The 13,187-nt window shown below is 42.5% G+C and overlaps 1 protein-coding gene across 4 annotated transcripts in view; it reads right to left on the reverse strand.

Moving 5' to 3' along the window:
- Positions 1–13,187, reverse strand: part of LOC145355074 (acyl-coenzyme A synthetase ACSM3, mitochondrial-like) — a 51,566-nt gene that overhangs the window by 19,962 nt on the left and 18,417 nt on the right. For all 4 annotated transcript variants that reach the window (XM_080206907.1, XM_080206908.1, XM_080206905.1 and 1 more), the window contains 3 exons: positions 10,241–10,397; positions 8,164–8,243; positions 6,073–6,196 (listed from right to left, as the gene is read on the reverse strand). In XM_080206907.1, the coding sequence (XP_080063033.1) occupies positions 6,073–6,196; positions 8,164–8,243; positions 10,241–10,397 (361 nt within the window). The remainder of the gene's footprint in view (positions 1–6,072; positions 6,197–8,163; positions 8,244–10,240; positions 10,398–13,187) is intronic.

Here is a 13,187-nt window from a genome sequence, read left to right on the forward strand (position 1 = left end):
GAGGAACAGGACTGGCAGCTCAATGTTCTAGGGTACAGATATTATAGGAACGATGGAACAGGAGGTAGTTGCATTTTTTTTTATTTTTTATTTTTTGCATTTTTCATTAGAGGAAACACAACATTATTGAGGGGGGGTATTTCTGAGGGATTGCCCACTGAGTCTATATGAGTAGAACTGAGAAATAAGTAGAGTCTTAGATAGAATTGTACTATAGGCCCCCAATTAGTCAGCGGGAAATTGAGAGCAAATATGTAAGGAGATTACAGATAGCTCCAAAAAAAAGAGTGGTAATAGTAGGGGACTTTAACTTTCCCAACATTGACTGGGACAGCCATAGTATTCAGGGGTGGATGGAGAAAAAATTATTGAGTGTATTCAGGAGGAATTCCTCATTCAGTATGTAGATGGCCTGACTAAAGAGGGGGCAAAACTTGACCTCCTCTTGGGAAATAAGGAAGGGCAGGTGACAGCAATATGAGTAAGGGATCACTTTGGGAGCAGTGACCATAATTCCATTAGTTTTAAGATAGCTATGGAGAATTACAGGTCTGGCCCAAAAGTTAAAATTCTAAGTTGGGGCAAGGCCAATTTTAATGGTTTTAGACAGGAACTTTCAAAAGTTAATTGGGGGAGTCTGTTGGCAGGTAAAAGGATGTCTGGTAAGTGTGAGGCTTTCAAAAGTGTGTTAATCAGGGTTCAGGCTAAGCACATTCCTCTTAGAGTGAAGGGCAAGGCTGGTAGAAGTAGGGAACATTGGATGAGTCGAAATGTTGAGGTCCTGGTTAAGAACAAGGAGGCATACAACATGCATAGGCAGCTGGGATCAAGTGGATCCCTTGAAGAGTATAGAGGATTAGGAGGAGAGTTGAGAAATCAGGTGGGTGAAAAGGGGATACGAGATAGCTTTGGCAGATAAGGCAAAGGAGAATCCAAAGAGATTCTACAAATAGAAAAAGGGCAAAAGAATAACTAGGGAGAGAGTAGGGCCTCTTAAGGATCAATAAGGTTATCTATATGTGGATCCACAAGAGGTGTGTGAGATCTTAAATGAATATTTCTCATCAGTATTTACTGTTGAGGAAGGCATGGATGTTAGGGAAATAAATAGTCGAATCTTGAGGAGTGTACATACTACAGATAAGGAGGTGCTGGAAGTCTGGGTAGATAAATCCCTGGGACCTGATGAAATATATCCCAGGGCATTGTGAGAGCTAGGGGGGAAATTGCAGGTTCCCTAGCAAAGATACCTGAATCATCGACAGCCACAGATGAGGTGAGTGAAAATTGGAAGATGGTAAATGTTGTGCCTTTGTTTAAGAAGAGCTGCAGAGAAAAGCCTGGGAACTACAGAATAGTGAGCCCTAACATCTGCAGTGGGTAAGTGTTAGAAGGTATTCTAAGAGACAGAATCTACAGGAATTTAGAGAGGCAAGGACTGATTAGAGAGAGTCAGCATGGCTTTGTGAGTGGAAAATCATGTCTCACGAATTTGACTGAGTTTTTTGAAGGGGTAACCAAGAAGGTAGATGAGGCCAGTGCAGCTGACTTTGTCTACACGGACTTTAGCAAGGTCTTTGACAAGGTACCATATGGCAGGTTGTTGCACAAGGTTAAATCTCGAGGGATCCAGGGTGAGGTAGCCAATTGGATACAAAATTGGCCTGATGACAGAAGACAGAGGATGGTTGTAGAGGGTTTTTTAAACTGGAGGCCTGTGACAAGTAGTGTGCCTCAGGGATCGGTGCTGGGTCCACTATTATTTGTCATTTATATTAATGATATGGATGATAATTTAGGAAGCATGGTTAGTAAATTTGCAGATGACTCCAAGATTGGTGGCGTAGTGGACAGTGAAGAAGGTTATCTAGGATTGCAACGGGATCTTGATCAACTGGGCCAGTTGGCTGATGAATGGCAGATGGAGTTTAATTTAGATAAATGCGAGGTGATGCATTTTGGTAGACTGAACTAGGGTAGTTAATGGTAGGACGTTGGGGGGAGTTATAGAACAAAGAGATCTAGGGGTACATGTTCATCGTTCCTTGAAAGTGGAGTCACAGGTGGACAGGGTGATGAAGAAGGGTTTCGGCATGCTTGGTTTCATTGCTCAGAACAAGGTATACAGGAGTTGGGACGTCTTATTGATGTTATACAAGACATTGGTAAGGCCATATGTGGAATATTGTGTACAGTTCTGGTTACCCTATTGGATAAAGGATACTATTAAATTAGGAAGAGTGCAGAAAAGATTTACTAGAATGCTACCAGAACTTGATGGTTTAAGTTATAAGGAGGCTGGATAGACTGGGAATTTTTCCCTGGAGCATAGGAAGCTTTGGGGTGATCTTATACAGGTCTACAAAATAATGAGGAGCATAGATCAGGGAAACAGTCAACATCTTTTCCCAAAGATAAGGGAATCTAAAACTAGAGGACATAGGCTTAAGATGAGATGGGAGAGATACAAAAGGGTTCAGAGGGCCATTTTGTTTTACACAGAAGGTGGTAAGCGTCTGGAATGATTTGTGTGTGGATACTTGAGCGATAGAAACATACAAGATGGGAGCAGGAGGAGGCCATTTGGCCCTTTGAGCCTGTTCCATCATTCATCACGATGATGGCTGATCGTCCAACTCAATAGCCTAATCCTGCTTTCTCCCCATAACCTTTGATCCCATTCACCCCAAGATCCCACCAAGATTCCCAATCATGCCTTGGAAGGAGCCAGTGGTGTCAAAAGGTTGAGAGCAGCTGTTACATTCAGACACTGGCCATAGATATCCTCTGTATGTGTGTGGCACTAATTCCTGGAGAATGTGGTAAATGTAAGTTACTAGAACCCTGTACATGTGGAGGTATCAGCAACACTGATTCTTGCTCATGTGCAGGTAAGACAAGTAATGTTAGTACACCCTGAGTCTAGCGAGGCATCTGTGCACAATATCGCTGCTCTTCACATTCTGTTTCTGGAAGAGGCCCCTTTGGGTCCTTGGTTTGAGGGTTTTGTTCCCCCCTTTTGTAAGCCAGGCTGCTCTGTTGCAATCTTCTCCTTCTCTCGTGCATGTATGCAATTATGCAATGAGCAATGAATCCAGGCTCCATCTGCCTAATGGCCTTCTTTCAATGAGGAACAGCAAGAGTCAGGACTAATCTTTCCATCAGTGACTCATGCATGATTTTGGATTCATGGCCCTGGTTCCTGTGTTGGCAACTATTTGACCTAGAAACAATCTACAATGCAGAATGTGTCTCAAGATTCTCCCCCTCCCTGAGCAACTGGATATGCTGCTTTCAGCTTAGGTGCTGGCATCCTCATATATAATATTGTAATATTAATCTCTGGAATATACATGAGTACTAATACTTAATCAGGTTATGAAATATGTTGAGAGCGGCCTGTTGTTTATCTTCTGGGAGTCATCGGGTCCCATTTCTTGTCCAGGTACCTAATTGCTCTGAACATTTTCATTGCTATGGGAAACTGCCATGCTGTGAGCAAGGAGTTAAACCTAGGAGATCAATTAGTGTCACTTGTTGCACGAATGTGCATCATTGTTTCACTTTGCTGGTTCCCTGCAATGTCATTGAGAGACCACTAACATCTTAGTTATGTCCATCTGTTCATGTGCCAATAGACAGTTTAGTTGGGTGCCCCTTTAATTAGCCCTTCCAGTTCAGTCAGTTGGTGTCTGAGGCACCTGCAGAACCCTAAGGTTTGTTCCCATTATACTTTTTCTCTGTGTAGTTAAATCAAATCAATAATAAATCAAATCAAATCAAAATCAAATATTTGCAAGATGAGCTCTCACTATCAGATCCACTTGGATCCTCATTGCACGAGTGTGGAAACCACAGCCTCACATCATTATCAAGGGAGTGAATGTTAAAATTATACTCCTTCAAAGACCTCTCAGTTGCCAAAATCCCCAGCTCCCCAGTATTCCCTGATCCTTTTGTTTTTGTGATAAATATCCATTTATTAGCCCATGGACATTCTGAGGTAGAGATACCTATCCCCCATGTCTACCTCAACCCTCACTTTCTTGAGGCCACTTGCTCAGTTAAACACATACCAAACACACCCTGAGACTATCCTTCTTTACCAAGCAAGCCCTGACCCTACAGCCTTTTAACTTGCCACAGTTCACTTCCATCCTTCCCTTAGCAAGCCCTTGCCCTGCAGCCATTGAACAGACCTTGCTGCTGGTCTGCTAGATACAGACTTGCCTGTGAGCCGCCCTTCCCCCGAAATTGATGTGGTGCTGCCAGTGAAACTTGGCACAGCATACTATAATGTGGCTGAAAACAAGGTGAACAAACCGTGAAGTAAGGAGTGAGGTACAGGCTGCCGGAGGTGCATTGCTTATGTATCATTGTGAAACACGTCAGCATTGTGGAGGGATGGTTCCAGCGAGCAGGGCATATTATGAGATTGAAATCTATGTAAATGATGTTGCTAATGCGCAAAAATGGGAAAAGTGGCCCTACCACTTTGGTAGGAGGAATGGATGATCACAAATTATCTTACAATGACAAAAAAATTACTTTTGCAATCTTGGAGATTTTCTGCACCCACCCACCAATGATGCACACCGCAAAGTGGAATGGAAAATCCCGGCCATAGTTTGTCCTGCTCTTAAGTAGCAAGGGGATGATTTTTCTATGGGCAGAATTCAGCACAATATTAATGGATTCTGACCTCCAGCTGGCAATTTCCTGGGATCAGATGCATACACAATTTTGGCAGGCTCCTGTCAGGACTCCTGTCTGTGTTGACAAACCATTTTCAGGGGAGAGAGAGAAACCACTGTGGAACATCAACAGGCACTTGCTGCAGTCCAACATAACTAGTTGACTCTTGGCAGCTGGAGAAAAGTCTAGTTATCTTTTTAAGCTTGGCTTGGTGGGGAAGGGAAAGGGGGCAAGTAACAGAAGGAGTTGAACAGATAGTCTCCTTGTGTATAAAGAACAAAGAACAACACAGCACGGGAAACAGGCCCTTTGGCCCAACGAGCCCACGCCGCCATTTTAACATTGTGAGTCCCCTCTTCCACCCATGACCCTTGTCTACGCTTATGGCACTCCACACTGGAAACCAGATTGAGGGGAGACTAATTTAGGAACAATTTGTTACACCAATCAGCCTAAGAGCACATCTTTGGAGTGTGGGAGGAAACCGGAGCACCCGGAGAAAACCCACGCAAGCACGGGGAGAATGCGCAAACTCCCACAGACACTGGCCCAAATCCATGTATCTGCACAGCAAACAGTGATAGTCACTGCGCTGTCGTGTTGCCCATCAGCTGGTCCAGTTTAAGCGTACACTAACGACGTGAGGCACTAGGCTACTCCCGAAACATCCAAGAGCAGCCCTCGCACGACCCACTGCGTGTATGCCCCTTGTTGGACAACAAGGTGGACCGAAGCACCTGTGGATTAAAAGACAAAAACATCAATAACATGCACATCTTATGCAAACATTCAAGGGAATCCCCAGAAGCTCAAAAGTAAAACAAGTGAGCCAGAAAATATGTTGGAAGGTCCATAGGAATCATTTGATTCCCAAGGACGTCCCAAGGCTCTTGATCCTTATTTAAAACAGTCTTCTATATCCCTCCATCTCTATTCCGCTCATGTGCCTATCTAAGTGTCCCTTAAACAACTCCAGCGTGCCTGCCTCCACCACCTTACTTGGCAGTGCATTCCATACCCCCACAGCCCTCTGTGTGAGAAACCTCCCTCTAACATCCGAATTATACTTCGCTCCCCTCACCCTAGGCCCGTGGCCCCTCGTAATATTTGTTTCCAATCTAGGAAAAAGTATGACAAAGAAGCCCATGGGTTTCTCACTCTTTTGGAAGTGAAGATGGATGGAACAGCAGAAAGTGATTGAAGGTAATGGTTGATAATGGAAAAAGGAAGCTCAAGGTTATCTTTGTTCTGTTTGCTAAGGTTCAAGATTTGCCTTCCTAAGTTACAGGACCCTCTACTTCACTACCAAGCTGGCTGGTTTTCTTCCTTCCCTCATTAAAGGTACAAAACCTGTTGGCTCAAGCTTGAAGCACTTACAGTCTCAGTCTGGCCATATCCTTCATAGATGTCTAAGCCTGTGTCTTCTTTCCATTTTTCCATCACTTCAGGGTTGATAGGCTCACCAGCACTCACACAGTGCTGGAGGCTTTTGAACCTGTAACTAAATTAGAAGAAAATAAGTGAAGTCACGACTAGCGGAGAGAGTTTTCAACATCAATCTTATTTGTTTTGTTAAATTCTCAATATATCATAGATAGGAATTAGAATTAATAATATTGCTCTAAATCTTCTGGTATCCAGATCATCGGAGATTGCTTAAGTTGTGAAATGCATGCCAGGACCCCATGGAATTCCAAATTTCTCAGAAGGAAATGGAGTCACAGGATCGCTAATTAGTTTTTACCCAACAAAACATTTATTAAACATAAAAGAAATGTATAATACAATACTTCTTTACATCCCTTAAGCTTAACAAATCATCATCACAGAAACCCTACAGTGCAGAAAGAGGCCATTTGGCCCACCGAGTCTGTACCGACCACAACCCCACCCAGGCCCTACCCCCATATCCCTACATATTTACCCACTAATCCTTCTAATCTACGCATCTCAGGACACTAAGGGGCAATTTTAGCATGACCAATCAACCTAACCTGCACATCTTTGGACTGTGGGAGGAAATTGGAGCACCCGGAGGAAACTCACGCAGACATGAGGAGAATGTGTGGACTCCACACAGACAGTGATCCAAGCCGGGAATCAAACTCAGGTCCCTGGAGCTGTGAAGCAGCAGTGCTAACCACTGTGCTACCGTGCAGCCCCTTATGGTTTTAGTTTAGGCAGGCATCATGATTGGGCAGGTTTGGAAGGCCAAAAGGCCTGTTCCTGTGCTGTACTTTTCTTTGTTCTTTGTTATATCTTGTTCTCCACTCATTTAGCTTCAGTAGTTTGAAGTCTATTTTCTATCACTGTTCTCTGGGTTTGTTGAGGTGACTTACGTTTACCCCATTGTTACAGCCTTTCTCAACCTTGAGTAGAACTGAGAGACCTTCTTGCCCAGCTCCCTCACAGCCCCTTTAAAATACCTGTCACACTTTTGCCACACTTAAAAACACAAGGTGCTCCACCCCCACCCTTTCTCTCTGAGTTCTAAACTTGTTGCTTTGGCAGATGACTTTGGAGTTCAGCAAAAACTTAAGTTAATCCTTAAATAGCCAAACACTTTTTCAACATGAAACTGCAGTTCCCCTCCAGGCACAGAAATATTAAAACAAACCTACCTAAACTATACCTTATTTCTAACATTTTACACACTAAATATAAATCTTTGAGATTTTAAGTTGTCATCTTAATGGCTGTGTCTTGTAACTCTTAATCTTTAGAGTGGTTGAATGTACACCTTCATTACAATGTGAATAGACAGTAGCAATGGCTATATTTTCTCGTAAAAAGCCCATGATAGGCCTTTTGTTCCAGTGTCAGCAATCAGTTGGACAATTATTACAGTTTGCATATACCTGACTGTTCAATTTTGTTATCCCCTCCAAACCACAGCAACACCAGCATTTACTTACTGCCTCACAATTGGATTTTCTTACTGACCCATTTTTTAAAAATTTACAACCAAGGTGCCTATCCCACACTGGGTCTCCCACCACTTCTCCACTCCTTCTGGGGTCAATGGGCTTGACTCGCATTAGACCCCATCCCAAAATCACACCAGTTTCTTGAGAGTTGGGTTTGCTGAGTTGGGACTTCCTCGACTCTGTGAGTGAAGATCCAGGTCAAGGAATATGCTTGAAATGGCCATGTGACAAAGGCCCTAGGTCAGCCATTTACTAGTGTGCTGATCTTCAACGTATATTCCTACAAACTACAGGAAAGGTTTCAACTCACAAAAAGTCATTTGGACAGTCCTTGTCTTAAGAAAATAAACCAATAATGCAGTTGTTAGCAAAGAGAAAAGGGCACTGTGTCAATTCAAGGGGGAATAGCTTTGAATAGCTTTAAGGAGTCCTTAGCCTGAGTACAAACAACAGGGTGATGTAGGTGGGTTTAAGTGGTTGCTACATGTGTTGGATTAAAATGGATGGCAAATAAAGAATGACGAGAAAACTAATACTGTACCTACTGACATCATTTTGTACAAGCATACGATATGCAGTCGGCGGTGAACAGAAGGTTGTTATTGGATACCGGGATAAAGTCTAGGAGAATATTTAAAAATAAATGAACATCCAGATACTAACTGCAATAATAAACATCAACCTTCAAAGAATATCATGCCTCAAACAAAGATGTTACAGATACCACAAATAAGCAGCACATTTTTTTATTCTTTTGTGGGATTTAGGCGTCACATGCTAAACCAGCATTTATTGCTGAACCCTAATTGCCCTTGAGATGTTTGTGAGCTGCCTCCTTGAACTGCAGTAATCTCTGTGGTGGATGTACACCCATAGTGCTGTTAGAGTTCCAGGATTTTGAACCACTTACAGTGAAGGGACGGTGATTAGTCTATGGCTTAGAGAGGAACTTGCAGCTGGTGGTGTTATGATGCACATGCTGCCTTTGTACTTCTAGGTAATAGAGATTGCAGGTTTGAAAGATGCTGTCAGAGGAGCCTTGATAAGTTGCTGCAGTGCATCTTGTAGATGGTACACACTGCTGCCACAGAGGGTCAGAGGTGGAGGTAGTGAATGTTGAAGATGGTGTCAATCCTGGCCTATATACAATTAAAAACAAATTTTCAATTTTTTTTTTAAGGTGCCAACTGAAAAACACTACAATCTTCCTGCTACTGTACCAGGTTTGCCATTTTTGATTTGCAGAGATCTAGTTCCCATCTTCTTCACTTAACTTCATGCTCACATCATACAGTGACAAATGTGTGTAGGCCTGTGTAAGCCATTTGGGCTGGTTGGAGTGAGGGATCACTCAACCACACTAAAATTTAGTCAGAAAAAAAATAATTCTGAACAAAAGGTTTTGGAAGGGATAGGGAGTAAATAATTTAATGGAAAAAAAAAGTAAATTGACAATGTAATAGTCCTGTCAGCAGACAACTTGACCAACTATAGTCAATGGTGGTATTTTATTATTGTTATCAGGATCCTGTTGCCATCATAGGTCCCCAATTATACTATGTTAACAAGGCTCTCAACTGACTCCAATTTAGGGAAACCAATGCCAGAGAGTTCCCAGGAGTAATTATCAAAGTTGTACTAATAAAAATGAAGACAAGAAAAGTTGCTCAGCCTCTTGGCGCAGATGAAGTGTCATATCAAGCCCAAGATGGGGTGCAATGCCTCATCTTGTCAGCTTGGATCTTGTTTGTCCTTCTTGTAGGGACCATGATTAGATTCAATTTGAATTTGGTTTTATGGATGGAATGAAAACTTAAAAATAAAATAAAAATGCACAGAAGAAATTATCTCGCGGTGAGGTAAACATATTTACAAGCTTTTGCCTGTATTCTCCCTGGGAATATGGGAGAGGAATCAAGACACCACAACTCTGATCACAGCATTATTCAAGCCTTCGCAAACTTTGGTTTATGGAGCATTAACAATGTTTGAGAGGAAAAGGAGAGATGTTATCACTAGAGAAAGGTAAGTATGTGGCCCATCAAGTGCTTTGTTCTAGAGTGTACAGAAGTAACTTTTCCTTTGGATGTAGTTGTAAAACTGTTGGTTGTGGATTGGCCTCCAGTTACCCACCCTTGTGGCTGATCTGTAGCCACCTGTTTTAAACACACATCTAAAGTGGAAATTTTTCCCAGCATTTATTATTCTGTCACAGACTATCACCTAAGAGGTGATAGACATTGGTAGGACTTGTGAGGGATTTGAGAAAAGTGTGCTCCTGAAGACTGACATTAAAAAACAGAATAAAAAATGCCAATATATATATTTTATGTATGAGCCATTTAATAATTGATGAGGGAATCTGTGAAAAAATACATAATTTACACAGGCAATTAGACTTTCAAGCATGTTTTTTCTTCTGGCTACAATTTGCAATAGATTGATTGAAAGAATTAGAAAATGTATATGCAGGAAGCAGGAAGCTGGGCTTAGGAATGCCATACAATGGAAGTGAAGAGGCGGTGCTTTGCTGGTGGATTCACTGATTTGTACAACAGTTGTTAATAGTATGCTTATGATTACATTTTACTGAGAAAGAACAGTGACTGTTTGCTTACTTCCAATACAGTCTTTGGTTTAAACCGTGGCATCTGAATGACAAAAACACAGGATCCTTGAATCCATGGCGCAAATATGCTGCTCCACGCAGACTTAGCCCAGCCAGTGTCTGAAGTATTCCACATCACATCTGAGGGAGTGAGATCCAACCAGTACCTGATAGAAGGCATTATCATAATCAGCCTTCTGCCCCACTGGATTATAACCAAACATATTTTTGGAAACCTAATTCTGTAATTCACTCCCTTTTGGATCTAGGCAAAATGAAATTGCTATAATAATACAATTCCGGTCAACTGAAATACATGGAGTTACCCAAGCGGCACAGCAAGTATCATGCAGCACAGCACGTAACTATAATTACCAGGGAAATTTAAGGTTCAATTTCTGATCAGGATAATAAAAACAGAAAATGCTAGGAATACTCAGAGGTCTGCCAACATATGTTAAGAGAGGAGTTCACATTTCAGGGCATAATCTTTCATTAGAAAGAGAAAAAATTAGATAGCTTTGTGCAGGTAAAATGGGGGAGGGGTGGAAAAAGCAGAAAAAGATGTGATAGAATAGACTGGAGAAGAAGAGCCAAAGAAATTAGTAATGGGGCAAGTGAAAAAAAGAGAATGGGTCCCCAGAGGAAGTGTGCGGCAGAATATTAAATAGCTTGCCTCTATGTACAAGCTAAAGTCCGAAAAATAAAATTAAGGCTGACGTGAAAGAAAGGGAAGAACATGTTTCAGCAGAAACTATTGTGAATGTAGTTGCTGAATTCAATGTTGAGATGCCAGAAGGCCATATGGAACGCTGCAGTCGGCTGAGGACTAAGACGTTAGCTTGAGAACAAGGTGGAGAATTAAGATGAGAAGCAGTATACCTTCCAGGTGAAGCAGCAATTCATCTCTACTTCTTTCAAATTAGTAAGCTGTGTTCTCTGCTCACAATATGATCTGTTGTACACTAGGAAAACAAGGTGGGTGGTCGCCATGAAGAGACCTCCCTTCAGACTGTAAGGATGACCGTTTTCTACTCTATTAGAGATCTTCCTTTCTTTCTTCCACACTCTGCCATTTCACTTATGGAACTATATTTCTAACTCTTCTCAGTTCTGATGAAAGGTCACACTTAAAACTTTCCACAGAAGCTGCTGGACTTGCTAAATATTTCCAGCATTTTCTGTTTTTATTTTGCATCTCCAACATCCTCAGTGTTTTGCTTTGGTTTCCTGATCACAATAAGTTAGCTGATGACTAATGGTGAGGCTAACTTCAGTGACTTAGTTGTCAATGCATGATTGGGGAAGGGAAAAAGAGGAAGAGGAGAATGAATAAGGTACTCCTTATGAACATTCTTGTTCTCTGCTAAAATATGTATTTGCAGATGTAGGGTAACAGGGCAGGTGGAGCAGCCTGCCATGTTACCCTGATTGGGTGCCAAGTGGGAGAAGTGGGCCTCAATCACTGATCTCCTTTCTAGATTAGGGAACCCCTCAAATGTTTACCTACCTCAGGTGCTGCCTTCCCACCTTGTCATCAGTATTCCTGTCCTCTCCCTGAATTCCTCCTGTTAATCTCTAAATTGTGTTGCAGGGTGGCATAGGGTGAGTTTGACCCTAAAATGGCCAATAATTGGCCACATCAGGGCCTCAACTGGCATATGGGCAGTCATCCTGCCCTTGACCTTTGCACCCCCTCCTGTGGACAGGTCAAGGGTGGATTGGGCAGTGTGGTAGGAAGGATATAGCGGAACTTTACAAACCCTCTCCCTCTGCCTGGAAATCCATCAGCATCAGCCGATAAAATTCTGTCCGAGGTGTTCTAATTTCCCCATGTAAGTCTGGGCATTTGTAGTGCACATAACATAAAAACATTAGGTTAAAATTTCTTATAGATCCATTCCAGGCACAATATGGCTGCTTCTCATGCATGAAAGAAGCCGGCTCCATGCTGCATATCAATAGTACCAGTGAGTTGTGGTTTTGTGGCTGCTTTTCTGACTTCAGTCCTCGGGGGGGGGGGGGGGGGGGGGGGTGTGTGTGTGTGTGTGTGTGTGTGTGTGTGTGTGCACCGCCGCCTTCAGGAGTGCCAAGGAGCTGCGGGTAGCATTCCTGTTCTTCCTAGCTCCATGTCAAAATAAAGTAAAAATAACACTACCTGTTTATTAGCCACTCGCAAGGAGGCAACAAATACTTGTAAACCTTTTGAGGCTCAGGCTTGCCATTTGCTCTGCTTAGCACAGCCATATTTCAGCAATCAGCCCTTAAGGAAGTAGGTTTCATTAAGATAGGCATGTGGCCTAAGAACATTAAGATGATCTATGATCTATAACATCTATGTTATGGTGCTGTACAGGGTATCTGATTACCGCCTAAGGCCAATATGACATTTAACTTAATTAAGCCATTCTCAGAGTGCAAGACATAACTCTGTGAAGTTGTCCTTTAAGCTTGTTTTCTACCCAGAAAACAGTCACAACAAGAAACAATGGCTGGAATTTTACCGGCATGCCCAACTTGATCCTGGGGGTAGATGAGGCCCGGAAAATGGCATTCTTCGTTGGCCTCAGGCGGAATCGTACGAACCTCAGGCAGACATGCCAGTAAAATTCCGCCCTATGTCTCTGCCCTCCTGACTGTTTCTAACCCTCTGCTCCTCAATTGCACAGCTTGAGTCCTGGGACTTTTTTGGTAATGATGAATGTTGTATATCTGGCAGATTCTCAAGATCCCAGCTGTGTATATGGTTATAAAATGTCAGTTTACAGCTATGAGCATGTTGCCTTCCTGTGTGATGGCATGAAATGATGTGGATATGCTGGCGTTGGACTGGGGTAAACACAGTAAGAAGTCTCACAACACCAGGTTAAAGTCCAACAAGTTTATTTGATAGTAAACCCACAAGCTTTCGGGGTTTGCCCCTTCATCACCTGACGAAGGGACAAACCCTGAAAGCT

This window comes from Carcharhinus amblyrhynchos, chromosome 18, assembly GCF_965287045.1.
Source record: "Carcharhinus amblyrhynchos chromosome 18, sCarAmb.v2.hapA, whole genome shotgun sequence".
In the NCBI taxonomy this organism is placed as follows: domain Eukaryota; kingdom Metazoa; phylum Chordata; class Chondrichthyes; order Carcharhiniformes; family Carcharhinidae; genus Carcharhinus; species Carcharhinus amblyrhynchos.